The sequence below is a fragment of the Pipistrellus hanaki genome, assembly GCF_964339955.1.
Source record: "Pipistrellus hanaki genome assembly, chromosome: 10".
NCBI lineage: Eukaryota > Metazoa > Chordata > Mammalia > Chiroptera > Vespertilionidae > Pipistrellus > Pipistrellus hanaki.
The window spans coordinates 72,367,143-72,379,146 of record NC_140512.1 but is presented as its reverse complement, the minus strand read 5'-3'; the positions used below and the strand labels follow the sequence as shown (position 1 = coordinate 72,379,146).

The window sequence follows — 12,004 nt, the reverse complement described above, 5'->3', positions numbered from 1 at the left end:
ATGGGAGAGCTTCCCGCTATTGCTGATGCACTTACCAACTGTGAGCCCGGCTTCTAGCTGTGCAGCACTCCCCTGTGGGAGTGTACTGACTACCAGGGAACAGCTCCTGTGTTAAGCGTCTGCCACCTGGTGGTCAGTGCACATCATAGCAAGTGGTCCCTCCCACCGTTTGATAAATTTACTATATAAGATTCTTTCAACTACTGTGGTGTTAGAAATTTTTCAAAACAAAAAGTTGGGAAAAAAGGAGAAGTTATATTTTGATACATCATCTATTAAAATTACTTGCTAAATGAGTATCTTTCAAAAGCATGTTAGGCCCTGGCTGGTTTGCCTCAGTGGCTGGATGTTGGCCCATGGGTTCAGTCAGGTATGGCATATTTTCAAACTTCTTGTGGCACAACAGCTGAAAATCGCTGCTCTATAGAGTATGGTGCACATAATGTATTTTTCAAAGTAAAAGTTTTTATTTTTATTTATTTTTATTTATTTATTTTAATATATTTTATTGATTTTTCACAGAGAGGAAGAGAGAGGAATAGAGAGTTAGAAACATCGATGAGAGAGAATCATCGATCAGCTGCCTCTTGCACACCCCCTACCGGGGATGTGCCCGCAACCAAGGTACATGCCTTTGACTGAAATCGAACCCGGGACCCTTCAATCCACAGGCCGACGCTCTACCCACTGAGCCAAACCGGTCCCGGCACAAAGTAAAAGTTTCTAAAAAACTACAAGGCATTAGGGGGGGAAAAGGAAATTCTTGGGATTTGTAGTCCTCTGGGCTCTCTCTCTTCTATCAGGTTCTCTACTTTTTGCATCAGCTAAATATTTTGGACCTTGAGAGCTTGTTTGGAGGTTCTAGCAGGGGAGCGCAGCTACTGGTATAGCCTTGACCGAAGACCGGTCCTCTCCTCTTGGGGGAAAGTTGTCCTCTTCGACTGAGCGCGCAGCTTTGGGAGGGACGCACATGGATCGGTGAGGGAGGAGGGGGACACCCGCCTAGCCAGCCAGATCAGCCAAATCAACCCTGGCGATCAATGGCTCAGGCCAGACAACTAGTGCAATGGGCAGGTTCGAGAAGGAACCTGCCCCTACAGTTGGTGTAGTTGACAGAATTCAGAACAATATATGGGCTCAGAGCAGCAGTGCTCTAGCTGTTTCCGACACCAGGCCTCGGCTGGGCCACACAGTTATCCCAGGGCACACATGAAAGAAAATATCCCCTGAGTGGTACTGAGACAGACATTTTAATGTCCACAGGCCACGTTCACCAGGATTAAACATTATGAGACACAGAACACTCCGTAGTATCAAAGACAAACGACAAAACCACTGTTGCAGGTACCCATCCAGACATTCAAAGTGATCAGTACATTTACACACGCTGCTGACAATGATGAGATTTACCTGCAACAGAGGCTCATCAACCTCTTTATCTGAAATAAGCATGTAAGTCTGTCGGATCCATCCAACTGCTGGACAAACAGAGAGCTGTGCTTAATTAGGTTCTGGCACATCCATATCTGGAACAGCAAAACACAGAGATTACAAATCTCAATCCACAGAGCTAGTTGTTACAAAACACCAATATTTCAGGTCCCCTCTGCTGGTAAACAGACATGTAACCAACACTCATTGATCAGGCATGGTGAGAAGTGACTCCTCCGGGTCAGGTTTTATTAAGCAGTACACACACGCTGTCGATTGTCCCTTAAAGTGGCACTCCGGCAGTAAGCTAAACTACTACATCTATTACTAAAACAAAGAACACTTAAAACTCATGTAAATCTGAAATAGAAACAGTTCATTTGAAAAATGAGCAATCCATAATAAAAATAGAGCCGAAACCGGTTTAGCTCAGTGGATAGAGCGTCAGCCTGCGGACTGAAAGGTCCCGGGTTCGATTCCGGTCAAGGGCATGTACCTTGGTTGCAGGCACATCCCCAGTAGGGGGTGTGCAAGAGGCAGCTGATCGATGATTCTCTTTCATCATCGATGTTTCTAACTCTCTATCCCTCTCTCTTCCTCTTTGTAAAAAAATCAATAAAATATATTTAAAAAAAAAATAGAAGAGAACCCAATGATGAGACTAGTCATACAGGTATGTTTCTGCTGCCCTTCCCATGCCCCAGCACCCTCTCCTGCTGGTGCGCCATGCAGCTGGCAGGAAAGGCACTCAGGCCCACTGCTCCCAGCAGGTGCTCAGGTGTGTGACTCTGAGGTAATGGGTGCGTTGTTCCTCAACTAGGTGGCAGGAACCTTTCAGTGTTTATGTACGCAAAATCATCACGGTGTGCACTTTAAAGATCCCACACTTTTGTTTGTCAGTTGTACTTCAATGCAGCTGGAGGAAAAGTCAGGATCCCAGCATCATCTCAGTGCACTCGGCAAGTATCAGATAGATCTCTGACTCGCATCCTGTTGTATAGATGCAGCTGCCACAAATGATTCTGAAAACTCAATACCTAACGAGAAATTGCTTCTACTTTACTATGGCCAGATTATTTTGTGTTCAGAGAACATAATATATACACTCAGAGTGTGTGTGTGTGTGTGTGTGTGTGTGTGTGTGTGTACACAAACACACACACACACACACACACACACACACACACATTTTAGAGGCTTTGTGCATAAATTCGTGCATGCACAGGATCTGGCCAGCCTGGCTAGGAGGAGGGAACATGGGCAGTTGGCTGGCCTGCCTGCTGGTCGAACTCCTGGTCCAGGGGACACTTTGAATATTAGTCTTCTATTATATAGGATAGACACTGAGTGGCCAGATTATTATATGTTCAGAGATCATCATAATCTGGTCACTCAGTGTATTTGTAACAGAGATCACAGGCAAGTCACTGAAATGAACAAAGGGAGGAGGTGAGGATGGGGAGCCACAAGCTTAGTCCTGCACAGAGTGCCCAAGACACGCACTGAAAGTGGCATCACGCTTCTCCAGTGGAAGTCAGGAAATCTGAAGATTGGCCAGGAGACTTCGCCACGTGCGACTGATTTACTGTGCTTATATTTTTGTGTGCAAACTGAATATCGAGTTCATCTTGTCACATTAACCAGGTTTGACGGCATTTAATTCTACTGAGATTCAGACTCTGCACAGGAGGCTTGGCCTCGTATTTGCTGAAGGCCTGGAGTCAGCATGCACGTCTCCCGCCCAGCTATCCGGTTGTGCCTGCTTCACCTGGGGAATCCCCAGGAGAGCAACCAGACTTTGTACCTGGAGGTGGCAGGAGTAATTCCTAAGGGAAGGGTGCTTGGAGACAACCGGCTGACAGCCCCTGGCACCGCCTGCCAGCTCACAGAGATCTTCCCTCTACAAGACCAAAGTACAGGGAACCAGGACGACCTGCTGTGGTACTTTCCTGACGTCAGAGACGTCTGGAAGGGCTGGCACACAGGAAGTCCAGAGCAGGGGAGAGGGGGAGTCACTGGCACTGCCCCCTAGACCGGCTCTAGTTTATGGCCCGTTCTTCCCACAGCTCGCTCAGGAAGCAGTGCTGGGACCTGCAGCCAAATGCCGGCCAAGCAGGACGGTATGCCTTTGTCCTCTGCACTGACTGTTCACTGTGAATCCCTATATACTCCCACCATCAACTCATCCTGCACCTCATCACTGAGAACAGCAGGGTGGTCCAGTTATCCAATTACATTTTGGATGTTTTAAGAGAGAGACCCTATAATTTGGGATTCAGACTAAAGAACTTACAGATAACAGGCTATGATATTCACGATTCCCTTCACAGTGATCAAAGGCACAGGTGTGGAGGGTTCTGTGTGAAACCAGGTGTCAATGACTGTCATGGGTATGTGGTGGATGGCTCCACACACTATTCTACTTTTCCTTATATTTGAAATTTTCCATATTGAAAATTTACATCGATCTTTAAGAGGTAAAACACCACCACAAAGGCAACCTATTCCCATTGAGGAAAAGTTCATGAAGATGAGACAGTGGAGGGTTATCTGACGTTTTAGAAAACTGGAGATTATATAAAACCAGATTAGTGAAAACACAGTTAATACTCACCAAACGTTTTGAGTCTTCATTCTGTTTGTAAAAAAACAGAAGCTGCCTCACCAAAACCGTCAGGTTGGGACCATTGGCAATGGAAAGTGTGCCCCCAGCCTGGGGTGAGTTAGCACAGCGGTCAAAAGCAGTTCTTTGAATGGCGTACTGAAACAGAACAGCGCACAGTCAGCACACAGGACGGGGAAACAGGCAATGACCGTGCTGTTGCCGTGGAGTTATGGGTATCAGGTGAAATAAAACTCAAACACGTGGAATGGAATAGAAGACAGTCTTCCACCATTTCCTCCTCTTTAGATCTTCACCTGTGGTTTGGCATGTTTGTATTTTACTATTTTAAAAAAAACTCACCTACCTATAGATCTTTAGGTAAATATAAACTAATAAAAAAAACTAGTTACTAGGGGAAATACTATTATCAACATTAACTTTCAACACAGGCATACAGAAATACATAGATTTCACATCTAGGAATGCAAGGTCATTATTTAAAATAAGAGGCCTGGTGTGTGAAATTTGTGCGGGGGGGGGGGGGGGGGGGGGGGGGGAGGGGAGGTGTCTCTCAGCCCAGCCTGTGCCTTCTTGCAATCCGGGACCCCTTGGATAGGGTCCCTAGGACTGGCCAGCAATCAGAGCCTATTGGGGCTTTCCTTCCCCTGGCTGGTGGCAGCTGGCCCCCCTCCCCCCCCCCCCCCCCCCCCACCTCCTGACACTGGTTGCCTCCCTCAGCGAGATGATCATGGGGTAATGGCGGGGCAGATCACTCACCTGTAGAGGGAGACCTTGCCCACCCACTGCAGCATCACCTGCCAGATAGCCTGGGCCTCCCTCTTTGGGACAATGGATTGTGGGGCTCCGCCATTGATAGCCCAGCAGAGGGAGGCCCCACCCACCTGGTTACCCCACTGACCTGGGCCTCCCTCTGTGAGATGATCGTGGGGCAATGGATGGCAGGGTCCCCTTACCAATGGCATCACACCCGCCTTGGCTGGCCTGGCACCAGTGTGTGTCAGTGTGTCATCCGAATGGTCATTTTTCTGTTTGGCCGTGCAGTCAATGTGCATATTACACTTTTATTAGTATAGATAAGCACTCCCGTGCCTTCTGACAGTTCTCAGTTTATAAACACTTACTTGCTGTTTTCTATCTCGATAGCCTCGAATAAATGACTGAATAATTATTGCATTTTTCAATCTTCGCCTTTCTTCCTGAATAAAGGAGGAAGGTGGGAACAAGCAGTCAGAGTCAGTGAAAATAACATTTAGTTAGTAAAGCCTTAAAAATTACAGTTATATAATTCACATACCACAAAATTCACTTTTTAAACTGTACTATCACCAATTTTTAATATATTCAAATTTGTGCAACCATCTATCTAATTTTAGAACACTTTCATCACCTGCTCCCAAAAAGTCATGTACCCATTAGCAGTCACCCCCATTCCCTCCCCTGCTTCCCCTATTGCCATGCCTGTGGCAACCACTTGAATTTTTGCCTGTATGAAATTACCTGCTCTGGCTACTTCCTATATTGGAATCACAGAATATGTGGCTTTTAAAAATATATATATTTTTATTGATTTCAGAGAGAGGAAGGAAGAGGGAGAGAGAGAGAGAGAGAAACATCAATGAGAATCATTCATCGGTGCCTCCTGCACACCCCCTACTGGGGACTGAACTGCAACCTGGGCACGTGCCCTGACCAAGATTCGAACTGGTGCCCAAGGCAATACTTAACCAACTGAGCCACACTGGTCGGGCTCTGGCTTTTTCACTTGGCATGAAGTGTTTTTGTTCGTTTGAAAATAATTTTTATTGTTATTTATTTTTTTAGAGGAAGCATGGAAGAGACAGAGAAACATCCATTGAAGAGAGACACATGGATTCTATGCCTCCCACATACTCCCCAACCAGGGCCGGGAAACAGAGCCTGCAATCCAGGTATGTGCCTTTGATGGGAACCAAACCTGGGACGCTTTAGTAAATGGGATGACACTCTATCCACTGAGCCAAACCAGTTAGGGCTGGTATTACGTTTTTTAAGGCTCACACACATTGTATCACATATTAGTCTTTTTTATGGCTGATCAATAGCCATTGTATGGCTGCCTCACATTGAGTTTATCAGCCAATGGACATGTGTGCTTCCACTTTGGACATTCATGAACAAGTTTTTGCGTGGACAAAGAGTTTTCATTTTTATTGGGTGAATACAGGAGTGAAATTAATACCCGAGGAACTTCAGACTGTTTTGCAAAATGGCTACACTATTTTACAATCACACCAGAATAGTGAGACTTTTTTAGGTTTTTGTTTTAAATATTAAAAGAATACAGACCTATTTTAAGGGTCACATCCTTGTTTCAAAGCAGAAAACTCCAATTTTTATTGACTTAAGACTGTCGTCAGTGACCTAGCAAAATAATGTGTTCTTCGTCATCATTAAAACATTGCAGGTACCACTTTTGACAGCCTCTGTGTGCCAGCCCTAAGGAAGACCCTTCACATGCACCTTGTACAATAACCTTCCAGATGAAAATTTCTCTTGTTTTAAAACTGAGGGTCAGGAGTCAAACTCAGGCTGACTCTAAACTGGGTACTCCGTCTCCCATGTGGCACTGCTTCCTGCCTTTTAGGAATGTCGCCTAATCCACAGACTGCCCTTTTGTCCATCTTTTCTACATTGATATCAGAATAAATGCTTTACTGTAAAATCCAACAAATCCAGAAATGTTTTTAAAGCTCAATATATATACGTAAATATACATATATTCCATCACACTGAACAAATACATATCTATTTATAAAACCGTAAAACCCAGAATTTAAAAATGCTTATTTATAGACTATTAAAAAACTGTTTTTACCTCTCTCTTTCTTCTTTCTTCCTGAGTACGATGTAAAAGAGAAGCCTTTTCTTCCTAAACATAAAGAGAAAAATTATAGAATGTTTTGACCCAAAAAGGATTCTAAAGATCATCCAATCAAACCAACAGACTTAGTGAGAAATCTGAGGCACAAGAGGTTAAGTGGTTTTCAGAGGTCACAGATCTAATTAAAGTAGTTCAGTAGTTTTCTAAGAATAAAATCTGACTCTTCACACACAAAGTGAGTTCAAGTGAAACAGGAGATATGAATGAGATTGGTACATTGTATCAATGCCAACAACCTGCTTGTAACAATGACTACTTTTGCAAAATATAGCCCCCAGGGGAAATGAGGCAAAGTCAACGAGGGATCTTCCTATATTATTTCTAACAGCTACACAGACATCTACAATTACCTTAAATTTCAATGGAAAATCAATTTCTTTATAGTTATCAAATTAAAATTTTTAAATGTTTTTTCATCATAAATAAAACTGCATTTTGAACAAAGTTACTCGGTATATAGAAAAGACTAAATAATAAGTGGGACAATTAAACATTTCAAGTAGAAGAAAAATACCCACCCACCTAGCCAGTGTGGCTCAGTTGAGAGTCAATATATGAACCAGGAGATTAAAAATGGGGGCACAGCCGAAGCCGGTTTGGCTCAGTGATAGAGCATCAGTCTGCGGACTGAAAGGTCCCAGGTTCGATTCCAGTCAGGGGCATGTACATTGATTGCGGGCACATCCCCGGTAGGGGTTGTGCAAGAGGCAGCTGGTCGATGTTTCTCTCTCATCGATGTTTCTAGCTCTCTATCTCTCTCCCTTCCTCCTCTCTGTGAAATATCAATAAAATATATTTTTTAAAAATGGGGGCAGAGTGAAGTGGATGCTGCACGGACATGCTCCCAGAAACAAACTATAATCACAACTAAAATACAGAAAAATTTCCTTAATAGTCAATGGAAAACTGACAGGAGAGAACCCCGATACTGGAGGACCAAAAGCAAGACAGCATAGAGACTGGTAGGAGAGGCGGAGGCAAGAAAGGGCTGGCTGCGTCAGCACCCACAGCTGGCAACTGAAGACCCAGAGAGATATCTCAGCTGTGGGGAGGAGCCACTGAGAACTCTGGGATCTAATCCCCAAGCTGGGCCCCCAGCAGAGAGCACTACAACTGAGAAGGGCACCCACATAACATCTGGCTGTGAAAAGCAGAGGGCTGCAGTCTGCCAGGGAGTGACGGCTGGAAATTCAGGCACCCTCTTAAAGGACCAATGTAAGAAATTCCCTGTGGAGCCATCCACCTTGTGCTCCAACAGAGGGAGAGTGGAGTGGACTGGAGCTATATGTGCAGAAGCCAGGATTGGGGACTGGGAGGTTAGAACTCAGAAGGCAAAAAAAAAAGTTTCCTATGCTGAGTCATTCCCTCACCCAGGGGAGAACATCTAACCCACACAGACATTTTGCCTTGCCTGGGGGTAAGACAGTTGACACACCCTATTAGAAAACACCTTGCTCTGAGGCCACTTAAAAAGACTAAAAATAATAATAGCCTCCAGGCAGAAGCAAGTGCCCCATCCAGTTAAAAAACAAAACAAAAAACTCTCACAACATCTGAGGATGATTGCCTGAGAGCAATTTCAAGTTGGAATCCTATCAGTCTGTGGACAGAGGTGGTCTCTAAAGACTTTGAGTCTTTGCCTGATCTAATTAGCCAGGAGCACCATTTGTCCTGCACTAGAGTTTGAGAGGCATAGAGGATCTACCTAATACAAAGCAGTCACAAACCCAAACAGGCAATCAAAATGAGGAGACAAAGAACCCCCAAATGAAAGGACAAGAACATTCTCCATTAGAAGAGATAAATGAAGCAGAGATAAGTAATTTATCTGAAGCAAAGTTCAGAGTAATGATGGTAAAGATGCTCAACAACATGAAAAAAGATATAATAACCATGAAAAAAAGAACAGTCTGAGATAAAGAATGACATAACACAAATAAAGAACACATCCGAAAGAATGAATACACAGCAGATTAGGGTAAGCTGAGGACAGAATCAGTGAATTAGAAGACAGAATTGAAAATATCACTCAGCCGAAACTGGTTTGGCTCAATGGATAGAGCGTCGGCTTGGGGACTGAAAGGTCCCGGGTTCGATTCTGGTCAAGGGCATGTACCTTGGTTGCGGGCATATCCCCAGTAGGGGGTGTGCAAGAGGCAGCTGATCGATGACTCTCTCTCATCGATGTTTCTAACTATCTCTCTCCCTTCCTCTCTGTACAAAATCAATAAAATATATTAAAAAAAAAGAAAAAGAAAAAGAAAATATCACTCAATCAGAGAACCAAAAATAAAAATAAAAAATAAAAAACAGGAGGACAGCTTAAGGGAGCTGTGGGACAATGTGAAACATAACAATATTAGAATAGCAGTTGTGCCAGAAGAGGCAGAAAGGAAGAAAGGTATAGAGAAGGTGTTTGAAGAAATAATGGTAGAAAACTTCCCTAACCTGGTAAAGGAAAAAGTCACACAAGTTCGGGAGACACAGAGAATCCCAAACAAGAATAACCCAAACAGATCCACATCCAGACATATCATAATTAAAATGCCAAAAATTATAGACTTTTCTCTTAAACGCAACAAAGAGAAAAACCAACTACAAAGAAGCTCCCATAAGGCTGACACCTGATTCCTCATCAGAAACTCTACAGGCCAGAAGAGAATGACATGAAGTATTCAAGGTAATGAAAAGCAAGGGTATGAGACCAAGATTACTATATCCAGCAAAGCCATCATTCAAAATAGATGGTCAAATAAAGAGCTTCCCAAACAAAAAAAGGCTAAAGGAGTTCATTACCACCAAGCCTGCATTACAAGAAATGCTAAAGGGATTGCTGTAAGGGATTGCTAAGAAACAGAGAGAAACCAAGCCATACAGAGCTAAAATGGCTATAAATAAGCACCTCCCAATAGTAACCCTAAATGTAAATGGATTAAAGGCTCCAATCAAGAGGTGAAGGGTAGCTGAACATGACCCAACTATATGCTGTCTACAAGAGACCCACCTCAGAACAAAAGACACACACTAGATGAAAGTGAAGGGATGGAAAAAATTTTTCCATACAAATGGAAAAGAGAAAAAAGCTGAAGTAGCAATACTCATATCCGACAAAATAGACTAAAAACATCATGCTAAGCGAAATAAGCAAGTCAGAGAAAAGATAAATATCCTATGATCTTGCTCATTTGTGGAATATAATGAACAACATAAAATGATGAACAAAAATAGAGCCATAGGGGAGAAATATTCTAGAACATAATAGAACTAATCCTGTTATTTGCAGATTTGTAATATTTCCTACAACTTTTGTGATATAATTTTATGTTAGTACAGTTTTGGTAATATTTTACTAGAATCCTTTTATTCTTGAAATAATGATGTTTATTGCATGTAATATTATATATGAAGTCATTTTTCTTGAATAACTGGTGTTTACTGCATGTAACATTATCATGTTTAAAATCATTTTTCTTGCAAAAAAAAATAAATCAAAGAATCAAAAAGAAACAATAAAAAAATAAGAGGACAGCTTAAGGGAGGTGTAGAACAATAAGAACATAAGGACATTAGAATAGCAGGTGTGCCAGAAGAGGCAGAAAGGGATAGATAAGAAATAATGGCAGAAAACTTCCCTAACCTGATAAAGGAAAAAGTCACATAAATTCAGGAGGCACAGAGAACCCCAAGCAAGTAAAACCAAATTGGACCATACCCAGACACATCATAATTAAAATACAAGGAGTGGCCAGATTATTATGACCACCTGACATTGTAGGCAAGTTAGCCATACACTGCATCATATGGGATATGGAAGCTGAAGGCCTGTTCGAACACCTTTGCTGTCTGCAGTCACCAAGATAAAATGTCTCCAATTTGCACAGGAACACAAGGATTGGACAGTTGAGCATTGGAAAAAAGTCATGTGGTCCGATGAATCACATTTTCAGTTGCATCATGCAAATGGCAGAGTGAGAATTTCACAGAAAAAGCATGAAAGCGTGCAACCCACATGCATGAGTACAACTCTTCAAGCTGGGACAGTGTTATGGTTTGGGGCATGTTTTCCTGGCATGATTTGGGCCCTTTAATTCGTGTGGAACAACGTCAGAATAGCATAACATAGCTAAGTACCGTTGCTGATCAAGTTCACCCTATCATGTTGATGGTGTATCCCAATGGAAATGGCTTCTTCCAACAAGACAATGCGCCATGCCACTGTGCTCATACTGTGCAAGAGTGGTTTCAAGAACACAAGGGAGACTTTACCTTGCTTAGGTGGCCCCCACAATCACCAGGTCTCAATCCAATTGAGCATTTGTGGGACAAAGTTAAAAGAGCCATCAGGCAGCAGGTTCCACAACCATCAAATCTCACAGAACCAGACAGTGCTATTCATCAGGCATGGTGTCAGATTCCCTGCATCACTTTTCAACATCTCATGGAGTCAATGCCAAGAAGAATCACCACAGTATTGAAGGCAAAAGGTGGCCCAATGAAGTACTGATGGGGTGGGCATAATAATCTGGCCACTCAGTGTATATGAACCAGTGTATATGAACCTGGTTGCAGGGGGGAGGGAGGGGTCAATTCCCAGTAGGGGGCATGCAGGAGGCAACTAAACAATGATTCTCTCTCATCACTGATATTTCTTATTTTTCAAAATATATTTTAAAAAATAAGAAATATTTTCTGTACACACATCCCATTGGGGATTGACCTGCACCCAGGGCATGTGCCCTTGACCATAATCAAACACAGGACCCTTAAGTCTGCATGCCTACGCTCCATCCACTGAACTAAACCAGCTAGGGCTCATCATAGATATTTCTCTCTCCCCCACGCCCTTCCTCTCTGAAATCAATAAAAATATGTTTAAAAAGCTTCCCCTCCCCAGAACTGTTCCAAACTATAGGGCATAGGCATTTTATTTTTGTAAATTTAATGCAAAATAAAGTCAAATGTCCAAGATATTATAGATGAATTATTAGAAAAATTAGTACACAAACTTTTTAACAAAAAACATACCC

General features: G+C 42.9%; 1 protein-coding gene across 3 annotated transcripts in view; it reads right to left on the bottom strand.

Annotated features, from left to right (window-relative positions):
• UBE3C (ubiquitin protein ligase E3C) overlaps positions 1-12,004 on the bottom strand; it is a 108,791-nt gene that overhangs the window by 84,919 nt on the left and 11,868 nt on the right. For all 3 annotated transcript variants that reach the window (XM_084897495.1, XM_084897493.1, XM_084897494.1), the window contains exons 2-5: positions 6,912-6,965; positions 5,179-5,253; positions 4,046-4,192; positions 1,411-1,526 (exon numbers count right to left, since the gene is read on the bottom strand). In XM_084897495.1, coding sequence (XP_084753621.1) covers positions 1,411-1,526; positions 4,046-4,192; positions 5,179-5,253; positions 6,912-6,965 — 392 coding nt within the window. The remainder of the gene's footprint in view (positions 1-1,410; positions 1,527-4,045; positions 4,193-5,178; positions 5,254-6,911; positions 6,966-12,004) is intronic.